Genomic DNA, 20,450 nt, shown 5'->3' on the forward strand with positions numbered 1-20,450 from the left:
AGATGAAAAGTTGTTTGTCTCCAAGACAAATACCAAAACAAGAAAATCATGAGGTTAGAAGGAGGATCGCTGGATCAGGTGTCAGGCGGCCTTGCCTGAGCCCGACATTGCTGCACTGAATTGGGGGGAAGCCTTGGGTGAGCCATTGTCACCTCTTGGAGCCTCCCTCTCCTTACCCACTCAAGCAGGAACGTTAATGCTCTCCCTGGACTGTGGTTGGGGAGGGGCGGATTCACAGCTAATGGAATGGAAAAGGCTTTGTAAGTTTCAGTAATGGCCCATTTTAATGTCCCCTGGCTACCTTGACCCTCATTAAGGGTTCATCTCTCTCTAGCCTGGCCTGGGACCCCTGGCCCTTGGTCCCTCATTTTAGGACTCTGGGCAGAGCTGGTCCTGGCCTCTTCCTGGGTAGCCTGTGGTCCAGGGGCTGTGCCCAGGTGGAGGAGAGAGGAGGCACTCTCCCTGAGCATCCCTGGTACAGAGGACAGTGTAAGGTCAAATGTCATGCTGAAGCTGCAGGGGGAGGACTGAGGCCCAGAAAGTGCAGTTGCGAGGTCCTTGTTCAGGTTGACACAGATAGTGCCAGGACAGGGATTTAGCGCAGGCCCCGGGTCCTCTGCGCCCCGCTGATGACTCGCTGCAGCGCGGGGTTTGGGGGTCAAACATTCAGCATGTGTCCACTCCGCCTCACAGTCGGAAAACTCGGACCTGTTCTACGCTGTGCCCTGGTCCTGCGGGACCCTGGGCTTCCTGGTGGCCGCCGAAATCCGCATCATCCCCGCCAAGAAGTACGTCAAGCTGCGGTTTGAGCCGGTGTGCGGCCTGGAGGCCATCTGTGACAGGTTCACCCGTGAGTCCCAGCGGCAGGAGAACCACTTCGTGGAAGGGCTGCTCTACTCCCTGGAGGAAGCTGTAATCATGACGGGTGTCATGACGGATGAGGCCGAGCCTGGCAAGGTAGGCCCAGAGGAGGAGGGCCTGGATGGGCTGGGATAGAGCCTGATTCCCCACCCTAACCCTGCTCTTTGAGGCTGCGACCTGGGTCAGCCCACCTGGGCTGGATCTGTAGTCCACCATCTTAGGCTGTGACCAAAGTATCCATTTACTCTGCCCCTACCATCTGCCAGGTAACGTGTGTGTCTCTTGATAGGCGTAATCTTTGATCCTCACAGTAACCCCATTTTATAGATGAAGAAACCAAGGCTCCAAGAGGCCATGTAAACTTCCACAAGACGACAAAGCCAAGATTTGAGTGATTGATTTGATGCCTCAGGTTCACACCCCTTCAGCGTACACTGTGTAATGTTTAATAGCCGTTCTTTCTCCATTGAGAAAGGATTTGTGCTTATTATGAGAGGCTGGGAAAGTGTACCAAAGTAAAAGGAAAGAAGAGACTCCACCTATAAATATGACCCAATCCGGCTCTTGCTAATGTGTTTGATAGATTTATTTCCTCTCCTTTCGATGCACAGATGTTTTTAAAGCTTTTACAAAAGTAGTACAACAATGTTGAAATATATAAAGAAAAAGTTAAAGTGCATCTCTTCACCCAAGCATGCTCCCAGGGTAACCACTTGTAACACTGCACTCTTCAAGGCCTGTGCGTGTGCATGCGCGTGTACGCGTGTGTACATGCCCGTGCCCTCGTTTTATCCCGTGCTTTCTGTTGTTGCCTGTAATTAGCCTAACTCATTGCTTCCCGATGAGCATTTATTTTGCTTAAAATGTTTTGCTCTTACAAATAATATTGCATTGAAGAGTCTCTCGCATCTATCCTTGGCCTCTTGTACATGCATTTCTGTAGGATTGAGTCCAAAAAAAGGAATGCCTGACCCAGGGGTTTGAATATATTAAATATTGATAGACATGACCAGTGACCCGCCAGAAATGTGTGCTTCTGTCCACTTCCAGCGACGCAGTGGTGTGTGAGAATACCTTTCCCCCACGTTCTTGCCAGTGCTGGATAGCATCACTCTTTCATTTTTGCCAATCTGATAGGGTTAAAAATAGTAGCTCGTCTTATTTTGCAGTTCTCAGGTACTTTCAAGGTTACCATCTCTTTGCACAGTGTTTCGGTTTGTTTGTCTTCAGCTGTGATCACCAGTTCAAATTTGTAGTTTCTGGTTTAGTGCGATAAGCATTTCTACATATCGTTACATTACCTTCATGTTTAATGACTGCAGAAACATTGCAGTGAGCAAATGCCCTATCCTCTACTAAACCACTGCCCCATAGTTGGAAATTAAAGTGGTACCCTGGTTTTCATTATTTTAATTAATGTAGCAGTGGACATCTTTTGTCTATAATTTGAATAATACCTTCAAGTAGAATTAGTACAACAAAGGATAGGCACTTTTAAGGCTCTTGATCTATCCCTATATACTTAAAGCATTTTAAAATCCAAAAGGACTCAAAAATCATCTGATACAATTCCCTCTCCAAATAAGGAACGGAGGCCCAGAAGGGGAAAGAGGCTCCTCTGAAGACCCACGGCAAGCATGGGGCAGATTTAAGTTCGGGTCTCTGACTCCTGGTTGGGTGTTTATTTCCCGCCATACCAGCTTCTAGAATTTGTCATCATCTGCAGACTTTGATCGAGCACCATTCTTTATGGGACACTAGTGAGCACTGGAGGATGGAGATCCTGGAGAAGGAGTGGGGCTTCAGACACTGAGCCCAAATGTTCTGGTGTCCCCGGGCCCTGGCTCTGCCTGAGCTCAGGTCGGGCCAAAGGCCAGGCAGTGTGTCACTCTGAACCTAGTCACCCGGCAAGGAGGCCTCGTCCAGAGGTTTTCCACCTCGTCTGAGATGTTCCTCTGGAGGCTGCCAGTGGTGATAAGCTAAGGGCCGGGACCAAGGGGTATCACCACCCCCTTTGTACTGAAAGTCATCTCTTTGATGTATTAGGTATCACCTAAGGTTGCAGTTGGGCAAAAGGGATTGTACAGCTTTTAAATCGTTTGAACACTCTGACCAGTTCCCTTATTTCCCAGGAAGACCAAGGTTTTCCCCAGAGGCTTGCCTGGTATCGGTGGCAGAGGGGCCGGGCCTCGGGCCATAGACTTTTGCAAAGTGTTCCCACGATGCCGGATGAAAACGGGGCCTGGGGCCGGGGGAGAGTGATGGGTGCCAGAGGCATGTGCGTGTTTCATCTGAAGAGCATTTCTCCCAAACATGCCTGTTCGGCAGGCTGCTCGGGCGTTTGTCCCTGCGTGCCCAGGCACTGTCCGCCCTGGGGGAAGGGAGCCACCCCCGTTTTACAGGGGAGCCCAGAGATAGGAAGTGGCTTGTTATCTAAGTGCCTGGGCTGGAACTGGAACTCCTGCCGCCTCTTGGCTGCCACGGCCGCCGTGTGCCCCAGGAGAGACGTACCATCCAGGTTCTTTATCATGTCCCGGGCTTCTCTGGCACAAAGAGTTACCGATGAGTCCATGAACACCAGGAGTGCAGGTACCCCCGAGTCTCGGGTTCACGCAGCTGGTGCCTCTGCCGGTGTGTGACCAGGTCCACCTGGGGTTAGATCAAGCTGCTCTGTTCCTGTTGGATCTGACTCCCCTTTGCATTCGCAGGTGGAGGCCAGCCTATGGTGACTTCTGCCCTGCCCCGCACTTTCCACGCTCTAACTGACTTGGACAGGCAGGCTCTTTAGCCCGGTTCTTGGTACTTTGTGGCCTGGTTTCCCCACTGCAGAGTGGCCTAGCAGCAGAGTGACCTGCACACAGCAGTGACCCCCCGATGGGCTGCAAGTGTTGGCTGCCAGAGGTGGAGGGCAGAGGTTGCCTGGCTCCAGGGTGGAGGGAGCTGCTGAGGGGCTGGGTGCAGTGAGAGGGCCGGGAACTGAATACTGTGCCCCTGCTGTGGGCAGGCCCTGTGCTCGGCTCTTCCTGCCTTATCTCTTGTAGTCTCTCTAACCATTTTGCCTGTACTGAAAATGAGGCTCAGAGAGGCTAAATAACCTGCCAGGGTCAGCCTAGTGCATTATAAGTGGAGACAGCAGATCAGTAAACAGTAGGCACACGGCAGTCCCATTTATATAAATCTGTGTGTGTGTGAAAATAAAACCTAATGAATACACATCGGTTTTTAGTAGTTCCCTCTGGAGGGTGAGGCTGCAGGGGCATCTCTCAGGTTACACATTACTGCAGTGTCTGAAGTTTTCACAAGGAGCGTACGTTGCTTTTAGAATCAGGAAAAAAATTAATAGTTTTTTTTTTTTTTTTTTTAATAATGCCCACATTCCAGAACCCACCATTCAAGGTTCTCTGCCGTCCACCTTGGCCTTCTTTTGCAACATGGAATGTGCTTGAGTCCTTGCTTCTTGCCAGCCTTGTGACCTCGGGTAGTCCCTTCAACCTTGATGATTCTTTCTCCTGGTTAGTGAAGCAGGGACAGCCCTGCTGTGCAAGGTCGTGGAGGAGATAAAGAAGGAATGTGTGCAAGGTCATGGAAGAGATAATGAATGTATGCAAAGTCATGGAGGGGACAAAGAGTGGATACTCGGGTGCTGGTCCTGCCTCCCTGGAGTGTGGGCGCTTAGCCCGTGCTGCGATTATTCTCCAGCCACCCTGGGCTTGCTTACTTCTTGCCTCTGCTCCTGTCTTTCCCTCCCTGATGGTCCCCTGGCAACATTCTACCTCTCCTACGCGGCCTCCACTCTCTGCTTCCTCCTGTCCCTTTGCTGGGTGTGATCTCACCTGCCGCATAAAACTCGGGTGCCTCTCCCACCCTAAGAGAAGCTGGTATGACATGGGCCCGAGCGTCTGCAGTGTGTGTGTATGTAATTTCTAATAGTCACAGAGATCTCCCACAAAGTATTTATTTTTATTGCCATTTTACACATGAAGAAACAAGCTCAGAGTGTCCTGCGCCAGGTCACACAGCTAGTGGGTGACAGCCAGGGTCTGGCCTCAGCCGCCCAACCTGAAGCCCATGACCCTTCCGGGTTGCTGCCTGCCTGTCTCAAAAGCATCGGCCCACAGTTCCTTTCATGGGTGAGGAAGCTGAGGCTCAGAGAAGCTAAGTCATCCCAGGGCACACAGTAGATAGAGTCCTGAACCATTTAGGGCTGAAGAAAACACCAGCTAAATATATGATTTAGGCTTGGAGACCACGGGGCCCAGTGCCAGGGAAGACGGTAGCTTTACTGTGAGCTTCCTCCGTTGATGGTGGCTGCGTGGGGGGGAGCGCTGTGGCCAGAGGATGTGGAGCTTGGTCCAGGGCAGCAGGGAGAGCAATGTGGTCAGTTAATGCTGTCGGCTGTGGGACCCAGTGGGGAGGATGACCCATGCGCCGTGTTCGTGCCGACGCTGGCCTCGTGGGAGGGAGGTGGGGAGGAACACGCCTGTATGGAGCGCTGCACTGTGGCCGACGGCGACAGACGTCGGCACTTCAGTTCTCTCACCGAGGAGGAGTAGCAGGCTGAGCTCTCGAGCCTGTCAGGAGTTCGCTGTTGGGCCCAGGGCTCACCACTTAACCTCTGTGAGCTTCTGCTCTCTCTGCTAGAGAATGCCGGCTCTGCTTAGTAACCTCGCCCGGCTTTCAAGAGCCTCCAAGGCAATACTAGACATGAAAGAGCTCTGGAGAGGCCAGGAGTGCTGAACAGAAGCCGGGTATCACTGTTACGCCCCGATGGCTTTGGGGCTTGCCTGTGGCCTGACACAGTGCCCTCTGTCATTGCAGCTGAATAGCATTGGCAACTACTACAAGCCCTGGTTCTTCAAGCACGTGGAGAACTACCTGAAGACAAAGCGCGAGGGCCTGGAGTACATCCCCTTGAGACACTACTACCACCGCCACACGCGCAGCATCTTCTGGGAGCTCCAGGTGAGGCTAGGATTTCCTGGTAGTCCTGGCTCCTGGCCAGGCTGGCAACCAGGATGGTTTCCCCTCCCTTGGGGGAAAAGAGTGGCTTTGTCCTAGGGACCAGAACAGCCTCTTACCCAGCAGCACAGTGCTTCCTTCTTCAGGAGCGGCCCCCTTGCCTTAAAGCAGCGGGCTCTCCCCACACACTTGCCTGTGCCAGAAGGTGGGGCGCGGGGCCCCGTGCTTTGGGGAGCACAGACCTGTTCTGTCCTTGAGGAGCTGTAGCCCAGCCGAGCAGACAGACTGCGGCCTGAGAAGAGGAAGTGGCTGGTCCTGCCCAGGGCTGGAGGTAGCTGTCAAGCGTGGCCTTGACGTGTGAGCAGGAATTTGCTGTTGTGTGATGAGCGATGGGGAACAGTGACGTTTTAAATAAGTGGCCAGGGAAGGCCTCTCAGGAGATGCCTTGTGAGCGGGACCTGAACATAGGGAGGACACGCCAGGCAGAGGAGGAGCCAGAGCACAGGTCCTCAGATGGGCTGAGTGGGTAGCTTTTTATTTCTTTTTTTTAATTGAAGTGAAAACATAAAATCAAACATTTTAACGCGTACAGTTCAGTGGTATTTTGGTACATTCATGATGTTGTGTGTCCACTATATCTAGTTTCAAAATATTTTCATCGCCCTAAGAGGAAATCCTGCACCCGTTAAGCAGTTACTCCCCATTCCCTTTCCCCAGACTCTGGCAACCATCAGTCTTGCATTCTGTCTCTGTGGATTTACCTATTCTAGACATTTTATTTAAATGGAATCATACACCATGTGGCCTTTTGTGCCCGGCTTCTTTCACTAAGCCTGTTTTCAAGGTTCATCCACGCTGGAGCATGTATCAGCACATCATTCCTTTTCGTGGCTGAATAATTCTCCATCGTGTGGCTGGACCACAGTTTGTTTTTCCACTCACCTGCTGGTGGACGTTTGAGTTGTTTCCACCTGTCGGCATTGTGAACGGTGCTGCTGCAAACATTCACGTACAAGAATTTGGGTACTAGTTTTCAGTTTTGGAGGATACACGCCTAGGAGTGGAACTGCTGGGTCGTGTGATGATTCCGTGTGTAACCTATTGAGGAACCGCCAGACGTTTTCCATGGTGGCTGAGCCATTTTATATTCTCAACAGCAGCATGTGTAGGTTCCAGTTTCTCTACATTCTCGCCAGCACTTGTTGTTTTCTGGTTTTTTGCGATAGCTATCCTAGTGGGTAAGAAGTGGAATCGCACTGTGATTTTGATTTGCATTTTCCTAATGACTAGCGATGTTCAGTATCCTTCCATGTGCCTGTTGGCCATTTGGATAGTTCTTGGAGAAGTGTCTGTTCAGATCCTTTGCCCAATTTTAATTGAGTTATTGATCTTTGTTGTTGAGTTGTAAGAGTTCTATATATATTCTAGATATAGACCCTTATCAAATACATGATTTGCAAATATTTCCTCTCAATCTGTAGGTTGTCTTTCACTTCCTTGATAGTGTCTTTTTTTTTTTTTAGATTTTTTTTGATGTGGACCATTCTTAAAGTCTTTATTGAATTTGTTACAGTATTGCTTCTGTTTCGGTTGTTTGGCCGTGGGGCATGTGGGATCTTACTCCCCGACCAGGGATGGAACCCACACCCCCTGTATTGGAAGGTGAAGTCTTAACCACTGGACCGCCAGGGAAGTCCCGATAATGTCTTTTGATTCACAAAAGTTTTTGGTTTTGTTGAAGTCCAGTTGACCTATTTTTTCTTTAGTTACTCGTGCTTTTAGTGTTGTATCTAAGAATCCATTGCTAAATCCCAAAGTCACGAAGATTTCTTCCTGCCTTATCTTCTAAAAGCTTTATGGTTTTAGCTCTTATATGTAGGTTCTTGATCCATTAAAGTTAAGTTTTGTATATGGTGTGAGGTGGGGGTCCAGCTCCATTCTTTTGCATCACAGCAAGGTGCAGGTTGTCACAGCAAGGCTGCGTGTTTCTGAAGACAGCAAGAAGGCCCTTGAGCTAGACCTATGGTGGAGAATGCTGTCAGAGAGCAGCCATGGCCTAGATCATGTGGGTCCTTGTAGGTCGGGGAGGACTTTATGTTTTACCTTGTGTGGTAAGGAAGCCAGTGGAGGACTTGGTGCAGAAAAGTGACGTGACCTGATGTTTGTTTTAAAAGGATAATTTTGACAGCTAGGTGGAGAGTGGATGGGGTGGAGGTGGCAGGAGTGGGAGAGCGGAAGAAAGAAGATTGTGTCGTCCGGGGTGGTAGCGGTGGAGGAGGAAAGGGGTCTCAGATCTGGGAGGTGCTGTGAAGGTTGAACCAACCAACGGGATTTCCCACAGATTGCCCTTGGGTGTGATTCCAAGGTTAGGGACCCAAGCAACTGGGTGACCCCAGGTGCCATTGACTGCTATGGACAACATGGGGGAGGGGTCTGGGAAGGAAAATCAGAAGTTTGGTTTGGGACATGTCAGCGTGAGATGCTTTTCAGACATCCAGGTGGGACATTGAGTGGGCAGCTGGCACATATGTCAGATCTTCGGGGCAGAGGTCGAAGAAATCCATATCACTGTGGGTATCATCAGCAGAGAAATGTTAATTAACACCGTGAGACTAGATGAGTGAGGGAGGTTAGAGAAGAGAAGTCCCAGAGCCAAGCCCTGCAAGTTGAGGGAGGAGGAAGCAGCCAGGAGAGGAGAAGACGCCGTCAGCCCGAGGGGAGGAGAAACCCAGGAGGACTGGCATCCCGGAAGCTACCTGAGGACAGCGTGTCAAGAAGGAAGATGAACAGCTGTGTCAAATGCCCCTGCGTGAGATGACGACAAAGCATCGACCCCTGGTCTTAGTCGTGAGAAGATCACTCATGACCTTGAGCCATGGGGCTGAAAGCCTGACGTGGGTTCGAGAGAAAACAGAGACAGGGAAGTGGAGACAGTGAAAATGGAAATCTGAGAAGGCTCAGTATAAGGGAAAGCAGCAAAGTAGGGTGGGAGCCAGAGGGGGATGCAGGATCGAGAGGAAATATTTTGTGTGACTGTTTTATTTTTTATTTTGATTTTTTTTTTTGGCTGCGCCGCACGGCACATGGGATCTTGGTTCCCCAACCAGGGATCAAACCCGTGCCCCCTGCAGTGGAAGTGCAGAGTGTTAACCACTGGACCGCCAGGGAAGTCCATGTGTGACTTTCAAGAAGGGAGAGGTTACTGCATGTTGACGTGCTGGCAGTGCAGGGGAGAGGGTGTGCTCACAGGGTGAACCTTGAGGATGGATGGATCCTGTGCTCAGGTGGAGAGGTTGCCTTTAGGTGAGAGCACGGAGATTCACCCACTGGACAGGAGGGAGGAAGTGTTAATGGAACAGTTGCTACAAACAGGAGGACCATTTGGTGGTGGGAGGGTGTGGGAGTTCTTCTGTTTTCTCAGTGAGATAGGAAGCAAGGATTTTAGCTGAGATGAGGGGTGAGGGGTTGTTGAAGGACTGAGGAGAGAGGAGATGGGAAATTGTCCCTTGGAGAGTGGGAATGAATTAACTGGGGAAATGTCATAGGATTGCTGGGCAGCACTGGGCCTGCCAAAGATTCATGACCACGAGTTTACAGTGAGACCAGCCCTGGTGGTTGTGGATTTTCACACGTTCAGCTCTGTGGACGGGGTACAGCATAGGGAGAAAGTTAGATTTAACCACGGTTGAGGTTTTGCAAATGAGTATGACAAGTGGGGCAGGGTTGGAAAAGCCAGGACATGATCGGGATGAAATCCGAGCCAGCTGAGGCAGGGCAGTGAGGATGTGCGGGGCTGAAGGGACTGATACGGTGGCCTGGGTGCCCCTTGGGGTGAAGAATTGACGTCAGAGCACTGGAGGGCATGGGCGGCAGGAAGGAGAGTTAGTGGTGGCCAGAGGGCGAACGCTTGGAGTTGAAACTATGGAGATGCCAAATGAAGAATGTTGCCTACCATCCAGTTCTGCAGGAATGAAGTCATTAGGCCTTGCCGTCAACACCCCCTGAAAGGAATTCAGGGCAAAGGTCAGTAATGAGGCACTCTGTGCTATGGGAAAACTGGCAGATAAAGACAGCCTTCAGTTAGGTAGATATTTTGAGGAGAAAATTTTATGAACCCAAATTCTTGGATCTTCCCATACTTAGAAAAGTACCAAAACCATTAAGAAGACGGCTGCTCCTCATAACTAGCAACAGCCTTCGACCGAGACCAGTGCCTGATTACATGTACGCTTCCCCAAAATCACGTACATACTGCTCTGGCCTTTACCTCTTCGGAAGGTTTCTCAGAGCTGTTGGAGAGCGGGTCTCCCAGGCTATAGTCGGTGAGACACTGAATAAACTCAGCTCACAGCTCTGACGTGCTTTTTCTTTTTCCAAGTCAGCAGAGGCAATGAATACAGACAATAGGACAACATCGAGAGGTCAGCAAACTTTCTTAAAGGGCCAAACAGCAAAAGCTTTAGGTTCTGCGGGTCATACGTCCTGTCACAGCTGCTCAGCGCTGCCCTTGTAGCGCAGAAGCAGCCACAGGCAGTGCACAAACAAACGTGCATGGCTGTGCTCCAGTGATACTATGTATAAACACAGGCAGGGGCCAGATTTGGCCAGCAGGCTGGATCCGCTTGCAGACCGACTCCCACGGGCTGTAGTTCGTCATCCCCTGCTCTGGAGTGTGACATGAGAGTCAGGGCAGAGGCCAGGTGGAAGGTAAGATCGCTGGAGGACAGAGAGGAGGCTGGGGCGTGGGAAAGATCATAGAGGTGGATATTAAATCACATCAGTGATAAGATGAGTGTTGAAGAAGGTGGTAGTGATCTGGGAACGAGGGAGATGATGGGGGTGGAGATGATGGGCAGGTGGCTGCAAAGCTGCTGAGGGTTTTCAGGGAATGGGAGGGGCAGAGACCTAGAAGCAGTAATGAGGAGCCAACCTCCCCTCCGTCTACCCCAGATGGTCATGGAGAGAAAATGATACCGCCTCGGAGGGCTGCAGGGGCCAGCCAGGTTCCAGCTAAGAGCAAGGAGAGGACACGACACGGTCGAGAGAAGAGCTTGAGGATGGAGGGGAGTTGCTGCTGTTTAGACCATGAGAGAGCACAGGGGAGGGGTTTGGAAGATGGGGGGACAGCGGCCAGTAGGGTCAGGTTAAAAGACATTGCATCGCTGTAGCACATCAAGGGTGCTAGTGGGAGGCACCCAAAAGTCCACCGTGACTGAGATAAATCGGGATGTCAGGCATGAAGGAATTACACCTGGTGGTCTCCTAGGAGGAGGTGTCAGGTCACTTCTAATCGTGGGCTAGGTCTCTCAGGCAGGATGTGACGGGGCAGTGGTAAGGGATGGAGGAGTGGGCAGCAGAGGCTTCATCAAGGCCTGGGGAGCCCTGGGCTTCCCCCATCCCTGTTAGTCCTCCTTTGAGCAGTGTCCAGGCCCAGAACGTTTGGTGGAAAGTTTTGCCAAAGGCAGAAGACCCCCGAGTCCCTCTTTATCCCTGCCAGGAGCAGTGTTAAGGATGTGGGAGGTGTGGTTTTGTCAAGAGCAGGGATATTTAAGACAGGAAAGGAAAGAGGGGCCAGCAATTAACATGAATCACTCCTTACATGTTAGTTCTTAGGCCAGACACTTTACATGCATTCTCTCCGTCTTCCTAACAGCCCTGTGAGGGTAGGTCCTAGTGCTGTTTCCACTTAACAGATGAAGAAACTGGTTTAGGTTATCCAGAGTAACACAACTCAGTAAGAGATAAGAGTGTATTGGTTATCTATTGCTGCATAATGAATTAACCCCAAATTGTGAGGATTAAAACAACTGCCCAGTTTCGAGGCTCAGGGATTGGAGAGCGATGGTGTGGGTGTTTCTGGCTCAGGGCTGCAGTCAGGTGTCGGCAGGGCTGGTGTGCTGGAGGCTCTAGTGGGGCTGGAGAATCTGCTTCCTGGAAGGGTCCCTCACGTGGCTGTTGACAAGAGGCCTCCGTTCCTTGCCACCTGGGCTGCTCAAGTGTCCTCACAGCAGGGCAGCTGGCTTCCCCCAGAGCAGGTGATCCAAGAGAGAGACCAAGGAGGGGTCCTCAGTGCTTTCCGTGATGCAGTCTTGTCACCTCACCACTCCCACCATACTCTCTTATTAGAGCGAGTCACCAAGTCTGGCCCACACCCAAGGAGGGGGGAATTAAGCTCCACCTCTTGAAGAAAGGAGTAGCAGAGAACTCCTGGATGGGTTTTAAAACCACAGAGCTAGGTTTCAAAATGAGGTCTGTCTTCTATTTTTGTGCTGTTAAACTCTAGCCTGTACTGCCTGAAGTTAAAGGAAGAATCTGGAAGGATGGGTGTTTTACTACCAAGATGTGCGCACAGGAAGTTTGTTCAGGAGAACTCTGGCGATCCTCAACTGCGAGAGGAAAGGGAAGCAGGGCCGGGCAGAGGGAAAAGCGGAGGTGTCAGGCAGCCACAACAAAGACCTCAGCCAACCCACAGGGAGCTCTGGGGCTGGATGGCCCTCCAGGGCTGTCCCACCTTGAGGCCAGGGGGCTAGGACTTTGCAGCCCCACTCCGTGAAGGGTGACCTTGGAGATATTGCATGTTGGGTTCCAGACCACTGCAGTAAAGCAAATATCACAATAAAGTGAGTTACACGAATTTTTTGGTTTCCCAGTGCATATATATATATATATATTTTTTTAATTTAATATCTTTATTAGACTATAATTGCTTTACAGTGTTGTCCCACCGCATATAAATGTTATGTTTACACTATAGTGTGGTCTATTAAGTGGGTACTAGCATTATGTCTAAAAAAAAAGGGCATACCTTAATTTAAAAATACTTTATTGCTAAAAAATGCTAACCATTATCTGAGCCGTCAGCAAGTCAGAGTAGTGACATCAAAGATCACTGATCACAGATCAGAAGTGCAATAAAACGAGGTCTGTCTGTACAGTGTCAGGCATCCAGGACAAAGAATGCAGTAGCGCTCTGTGTGCTGACACCCAGGATACAGTGATACGCAGGAGGCTAGTAGACGCTGCCATTTGCGACTTGTGTTTTTCTTAAGCCCACGGACTTGTCTGTGCATCGAATGTCTCTAGAAGGGTACACAAATAATTCCTAAGAATGGTTGCCTTTGTGGAGGGGAAAGAGATTGGGATGGAGGAGGAATGATGAGTGGTCAGGGCTGTGAGGGAAATGGGATCAGGGCTTAGCCTTTGAGGGGGGATTTCTGCTATGGGCCTGTGTGGCTTTTCCAAGGACAACCAAGGGAACAATAAAAGCCACGCTATTTCCTGAGCTCCTGTTGTGAGCCAGGAACTGGTGTAGGAGCCGGAATCTAACAGAGAAGAGAGCAGACGGGCCCCTCCCTCCCTCATGGGAGTGGGCTGGTGATCAGAGGAGATGATTCCAGGGGAGGGGAGGGGAGAGGAAGAGTCATGCAGCCTCTGAAGCTTAGCATGGGGGCTTCTTTGGGCAGCCCCCACTGACCCTAGTCTGACGTGGACCCTTTTATGAGCTGCCTCTGCATCTCTCTGTTGCAGCTCTTCACACCTGAGGTCAGGGACCACGTCTCAATGATCTGGGTATCCCCAGCACCCAGCACAGAACCTGGCACCTGAGCACACAGGCACCTCGTCATTGTCTAACGAATGAAGGAATGTCCTTGGCTTCGAGGGCCCAGGAGCTATGAGGATGGGGTGTCAGGTGCACGCTGGCAGCCCTCGGGAAGACGGCAGACTGGGGGCAGGGAGGACGATCGTGAATGGGGGGCTCCTCCCTTGTGGAGGTTTGAGGAGTGGAAGAGTAAGGACAGCCCTGCTCAGGGGGGTTTCCCAAGAGGCCAGCTTGGGGGAGGCAGGCGGGGTCGCACTGTGCAGGGCCACAGGAACAAGAGAAAGTGGCTAGCTCTGCCTAGGATTGAAGGTAGCTTGGCCTTGACAGGTGAGCAAGAATTTGCTGTTTGTGTGTGTGGAGGGGTGGGAAGCAGTGACATTTTAATAGGGGCGTCAGAGAAGTCCTCTCAGGATATGCTGTAAAGCGAAGGGCTCATCGTTGAACCTGAGCGAGACCTTCCCCACCTCGGTGGGAGCCGTCTCTGGCGGTGTGACCTTAGGGAAATTGCTTAAGCTCTCTGAGTATCCATCCCTCTTGCCATTCAACGGCATTCTCAAACATTTATGGAGTGCCTGCACTGTGCCGGCCACACTGCCCTCAGCAACTAGAACAGCAACGATAGCTTCGTTGTCATTTTGCTTCAGGCAGTGGGCTGAGTGCCTTCCATTTGGTATCTTACCATTCATTCTCACAAGCCCCATTTTGCAGATCAGGAAACTGAGCTCAGGGAGGTTAAGTCCCCAGCCCAAGATCAACATCATAGCTGATAAATGCCGGAGCTGGGAATCAAACCCAGATCCGGCTGGGTACCACCACGCCCCCCCAGATAGGAGTGGACCCGTCACATTTCTGTCCAGTACCAGAGGAGGACCCAGCCCCTGGCACGTGGGGACACTGGGCCCTGCTGAGTTCCTTCTCTCCATCCCCAACCCTTGTCTTTTAGGACATCATCCCCTTTGGCAACAACCCCGTCTTCCGCTACCTCTTTGGTTGGATGGTGCCTCCCAAGATCTCCCTCCTGAAGCTGACCCAGGGCGAGACGCTGCGCAAGCTGTACGAGCAGCACCACGTGGTGCAGGACATGCTGGTGCCCATGAAATGCCTGCCGCAGGCCCTGCACACCTTCCACAGCGACATCCACGTGAGCCGGGCCGGGAGCTCAGCGGGGACGCGGGGTGAGGGTGGCGTGTGAGCAGCAGAGAGAGGGGAGTGCTGCAGAGCCTGCCTCCTGGGGGAGGAAAAGCACCAACACGCCCTCCCTGGCCCCCCAGGTCTACCCCATCTGGCTGTGCCCATTCATCCTGCCCAGCCAGCCGGGCCTGGTGCACCCCAAGGGAAACGAGGCCGAGCTCTACGTCGACATTGGTGCCTACGGGGAGCCGCGCGTGAAGCACTTTGAAGCCCGGTCCTGCATGAGGCAGTTGGAGAAGTTCGTCCGAAGTGTGCACGGGTGAGCGAGTGCCCAGAGTGTGGCCGTCAGCCACAGAGCACTGATGGGGGTGCTTTAGACGTGTCCAGGGGCTCCCACTCCAGGTTGGAGGCCAAAGCTGAGGAGCGGGGGGGACTCAGGACCACGAAAGCCACACAGAGGCCTGGACAGAGCATTGCTCAGAAACGTCCTGGAACAAACCGTGGACGTGCAAAATCCATGTGGACGAATCTCAAAATAATTATGCTGACGGAAAGAAGCCAGGAAAAAAGAGTACTGTATGATTCTATTTAGATATATATTTTTTATTTGTATAAAATTCTGGGAAATGCAGATGAACCCATGGTGACAGAAGGCAGTTCTGCCTGGCATTGTGGAGGGTGACGGACAGACAACACAGGGGAATTCGGGGCATGAAGAAAGTTTGGGGGTGATGGATATGGCCGTTACCTGGACTGAGGTGACAGTTTCAAGGTTACAGACAGACGTCAAACTTATCAAGCCGTACATTTCTTGTTTTTTAATTTATTAAAAAAATTTTTTTGCTTATTTTATTTATTTATGTTATTGAAGCATAGTTGCTATACAATATTATGTTACAGGTGTACAATTTAGTGATTCACAATTTTTAAAGGTCATACTCTATTTATAGTTATGATAAAATATTGGCTATATTCCCTGTGTTGTGCCATATATCCTTGTAGCTTCAAGTTGTACACTTTCCTTATGTGCAGTTTACTGACCGTCAAAAAAGAGAGAGAAAGCAGCCTGGTGAGCATATCGGGGAGACGGGCATGCAGTGCCCTGCATTCTTCTCCTGACTCTGCCTCCACTGCCACTTAAAGCCCTGAGCCCAGACTCCCCGTCTGTAAAATGGGGATAAGAATTCCTGCACCAGCCCCAACCACTAGCTCATTAGGGGGATTAAACAAGAGAAATCCTCCAAAAGCGCGTCCTGCCCTGCAGAGCAGGCGGTGCGTGAGGGGCGCATTAGGGATGGCTGGGGTTCTTTGCTCCCCTTTCCCCTCCCTACCCCTCTGACCCCCGTCCCCGAGTCCTCACCCTTGTGTATGCGCTGCAGGTTCCAGATGCTGTATGCCGACTGCTACATGGACCGGGAGGAGTTCTGGGAGATGTTTGACGGCTCCCTGTACCATAGGCTGCGGAAACAGCTCGGCTGCCAGGACGCCTTCCCGGAGGTCTATGACAAGATCTGCAAGGCTGCCAGGCATTGAGCCGGAGCCCACCCGGAAGGAGGCGGACGCGAGGGCGGACCCTGTCCCCAGGGCCAGAAGGCATCTATCTTCCCTCCACTCAAGCTTGGCTGCTCTGCCAGATCCACACTTTCAGAAAGAAACCCCCCCAGAAACCCCACCCAGGCAGCCCCGACACTTGCTCCCAGCCTCCAGGGGCAGCCAAGCAGAGTGGCCAGGACGTGAGATTTGGAGTCAGACAGACCCGAGTCTAGTTCCCAGTTCTGCCACTCATGAGCTGTGTGACTCTGAGTCACTCAGCCACTCTGAGCCCTGTTCCTCACCTGTTGAAAGGGGGTAATGCCGTCTTCCTGCTACTGTCATCTAAGTCAAGCGCCTGTCGCAGCAGAGGTGCCGGAGAAGCGGCAGCTGCTGTTAGCACGGCTTCCCACTCAGCGTCACGTCGGACTAAGTGCTTTGGATTCAGTGGTTGAGTCCGGGAAGGCTCCATGTTAGGTCACCTGGGCTCGGGTTTGGCTGAAGGGGGTGCCCTCGAGTTGCGCTGCCATCACTTGTCAGCTGCAAGACCTCCTCGCGGAGGGAAGGAAGGAAGGTTCCTCTCCATCCCTGGGGTCTTGGGAGGGCAACAGATGGGGCGGGCGGGCCCAAGATGTGCTGTGCCAAAGCCAGGTCTGATTCCAAAGTTCTCCCTGCCGTGCTCGGTGGCGCCTTGCCCCTTCCTCCTTCACGCTCAGGCTTGCAGGCCCACTGCAGCCGTTGCCCAAGTCCACTCAGAGGGGACTGTGTCCTTGGAGAAGACACTTCAGGGTTGAATCCTGGCCAGGCCCAGGCCTGGGACACCTGCCCAGGCTGGGTGAGCGGTCTCTGCTCTGAATTGAATCCAGAGGACGTGGGCTCATTCTTGCCTGTCCACCCTCCATGGCTCTTGTTCCCAGAACCCGCTTTGCCATGGTGGGGCTGTGTCCTCTGCTCTGCAGTAGGGGTGGGAGTTGGGGGGGGGGTGGGACCGCGCCAAGCAGGAAAATGGAGCCCGCCGTCACTCGGCTTCGTGGGGTTCCTCACTGCGGGGCTGAAAGAAAACAGCATCAACTTGATTTCTCCAACCACTCATCTCCCCCTTTTTTTCTTTCTCCCCCGACCCCCAACTGTAGTTAATTTTAGTGCCTTACAAATCCTAAGCTCAGAGAAAAGTTAGCTCCATTTCCGTTCCAGAGGGAAGGAAACCTTCCCAGGTCCCTGCCCGCCTAGTAGAGCTTGGTTGTTTGTGCAGCTCTGTCTTAAGAACTGCCCAGCCTCCGCTGAAAACCCAGAATCTGAGAGGGAATTGTGTAAGGGAAGCTGGAATTAAGTGAACTGTGCCAGGCAGTGACATTTTGGGAGAGAGAGAGGGAGAGAGACCACTGCACCAGGAGCCAGGAGGCCTGGGTTTCATTCCTTGCTGTGTTCCTCACGAGCTCTGCACCCGTGGGCAAGTCATTTGTCCCTCTGAGCTGTAGTTTCCTCATCTGTCACATCAGCGCACACAAGACCACCTGAGGCCCTTCTGCTGTAGGAGCGCAGAGCTGTCTTAAACACCACGACTGCAGACCCCATGAAAAGCCTCTTGTGTGGATAGTCAGAGGAAAAACAAATGATCCAAGTGGACGCTTGGGGGTTGTCTCCCCTTTAAGGTCCTTCCTTCAGCCCAAGGCCCGCTCTCATCTTTTCAGAAAGGCGCAGCCATGGCCTGCACGGAAGTGTCAGTCTTGTCACCACAGGTTGCCAGGATCCTCCCAGAGCCGTGCTTTGGCTGCCGAGGCTCGCTCATCCTGCCTGGGCTTGGCACGCTGTAGCGTCTCGGCGCGGTCCTGGGAGTTCTGGGCGCGTTCAGGACACTCAGATGGCAGAGGAACCACTCTTCCCCATTTGGCCTCTGGAGGGGGCGTAAGAAAAAAATAAGAAACCTCATTTTCTCGCTTGTATGCAAAGCACGTGAATACTGGCATTAGCTCTCCTAGTGGGCCCGTGGGCTTCCCGCTCGGCGCTAAACTGATGATCCTACTTACTGTAGAGGAATGGCGAGCCCGAGCTAGGTTAGCCCCACAGATAAGGTCCCATCCTTTCACCAGTGGGGCCTCCGTCCCTGGGCCCCTGGGAGTGTGGCCAGAGATGCCAGCAGCTTCTGTTATCCTCAGTCCTACAAAGCAAAATCCTGCCCTTCGCAGCCCTCACTCGGAACCCGGGGCTCAGAAGGGAGGGAGGGTCTGGGGATCACACCAGCCTCAGGTTAGTGTTTCGCTTCTGTGATATCTTGCCTAGAAAGGGGCAGTCTTCCAAGCATGTTGAGCTGAGTGACCAGCTCGCTCTTGTAGCCAGTCTCGTCACTACCCATCCAGATGGTGGTTTCAGGTGGAATTAAACTTGGCACGTGGCGGGAGTGGGGCAGCGTGTGTGGAAAGTATAAGAAGAGGCCTCTCCCTTCCGGAACGCTGAGTTTCTCTGCATGAAGGTTTTCTGTAAAATCCGGATTCTAGCCAGTTTCTTTGGCTGGAAGGATGCATAATCTAATTAGCTGTTACTGAGAGGGAATGGGTGGGGATGGGGGTGGCAGTGAATGCTGTGTGATTTTTAGTTTTTTCCTTAATCGTGGGGACCACGGAAAAAGGCCTGGGTCCCCCCCACCCCCCAGCAGGCTCTGCAGCTGCAGGCGCTGTGCCTACTGTCTGAACACTTCATGTCCCTATGGCTGTGTGGCCCCCGCTTCTGTAAGAATAAAAGTGTGATCTGGAAAGTAGCCTTTATCATTTCTTGCTCTGGGGACCCCAACGTAGAGGCACTCCTGGCTCAAGTGCAGGCTCCAATTTCCCTCTGAACCCGCGAGGGCTAGAAGATGGCGTGGGGGAAGGGACAGGTGTGTTAGGGCAGAGGAACCAGGGTGATTTTCTTAACTGTTTTTGAATTTCCGTCACCGTCACAATGATCTGGCGTAGATGTTAATATTCCCCTATCTGCAGGGTGGAGAACAGAGCACAAGGAGAAACTTGGAAGCTAGGAGACCAGTGAGAAGAGTTCAGGTGAGGTGGGGCTCAGATCGAGGTGGGGCTGTGCTTTTTAAGGCACCAGACATGACAGAAGCTCTGGGCCGCAGTCCTGGCTTTGTCACTTGGATGACCTAAGTTTGGCAAATCAATTAATCCTATTGAGACTCTTTCCTCATTTACACACTGGTAGAGACCACCAACTGTCCACTAAAACCCCTTCCTCCCTTTGAGCACACCACTGGACTACATTTCCCAGCCTCCCTCGCCCTCAGATGGGCGGGCCCTTGGGTTAGAGTCGCTCTAGGAGACTGTGAGCAGAAGTGGTAAAGCCCTGTGTGAGGTTCTCCTGGCTCTTCTGTTATTTGGACGCAGATGACAACCAGGCCATAGGTGGTAGCAGAGTCACAAGGGGAAGGAGCTAGGTGCCTGGATCACTGTATGGAGAACTGCCCACCAACCTGAACTTAGGCCTGGTCTGGGAACTGGAAATAAACTTTCACTGTAGTTGAGTCACTGCATATTCAGGACTAATTGTTAGAGCAATTTAGCTCACCCTAATTGTTACAGGTCGTCAGGCTTAAATGAACAGAGACACATGGGTTGAGTTTAGTGCAATAAAGTTTTATGCAAATGCATAGATATTCATGATGGACATTTTCCTAAAATATATGTGATGTCAGGGTCCCATCCTAAAGTTGTTTGAGAGGAACCCCTTAGGAAATTCTTTTTCCAATTGTTCAGTTTCACAAATCAGGATTTGTAAATTCTCCTTAAAGGAGGAGAAACCTTTAATGTCCTTAAAACAGATTTTGTAGTTGAAACCTGAAATATCACCTTACATTTGAATAGCATGCGACATACAATATTTTCTTTAATCCTCACAGTCCTGTAACAAAAGCAGGTCAGTTTTTATCCCCATTTTACAGATGAGGAAAGCGAAGCTCAGGAAAGGTCAAGTGATTTGCTTGGAGGCCACACTGAGGCCATTAACGAGTTAAACAAGGATGCAGACTCATTAGTCTTAAAACATCAAAATGCTTCAAGAGCCTCACCCCGAGCTAGTTAAGACCGTAGTTCCAGGTCTAGAAACAGTGAAATGAGACCCTTGGCTGAGCCCCACACATAGTGGGGAGTCAGGAATCTCTTCGTGAACTCAGCTCAGAAAGGAAGCCACTAGGGATCAGCAGAGGGTCCTGCTTTGACCCAAAGTAGTTCCTTCTGCAAGGGAACCGTCTTGCCCCACCAGACCCTGTGGGCACTGTGGGCAGTGTCCAGACACCAACATTCATGCCAGAGTTGCAACAGTTGGTTCTCCAAACTTGGCTTATATAAGAAAAATCACACACGCATGCACACACACACACACG

The 20,450-nt window shown here is 51.6% G+C and overlaps 1 protein-coding gene across 1 annotated transcript in view; it reads left to right on the forward strand.

Moving 5' to 3' along the window:
* The window catches only part of DHCR24 (24-dehydrocholesterol reductase), a 35,227-nt gene extending 16,403 nt beyond the window's left edge, over positions 1 to 18,824 (forward strand). Inside the window, exons 5-9 of the mRNA XM_082677020.1 lie at positions 694 to 957; positions 5,680 to 5,823; positions 14,364 to 14,561; positions 14,692 to 14,870; positions 15,931 to 18,824. Coding sequence (XP_082533146.1) covers positions 694 to 957; positions 5,680 to 5,823; positions 14,364 to 14,561; positions 14,692 to 14,870; positions 15,931 to 16,084 — 939 coding nt within the window. The 3' untranslated portion in view covers positions 16,085 to 18,824. The remainder of the gene's footprint in view (positions 1 to 693; positions 958 to 5,679; positions 5,824 to 14,363; positions 14,562 to 14,691; positions 14,871 to 15,930) is intronic.
* The last annotated feature ends 1,626 nt before the right edge of the window (positions 18,825 to 20,450 follow it).

Source organism: Grampus griseus (genome assembly GCF_964374135.1).
Source record: "Grampus griseus genome assembly, chromosome: 1".
NCBI lineage: Eukaryota > Metazoa > Chordata > Mammalia > Artiodactyla > Delphinidae > Grampus > Grampus griseus.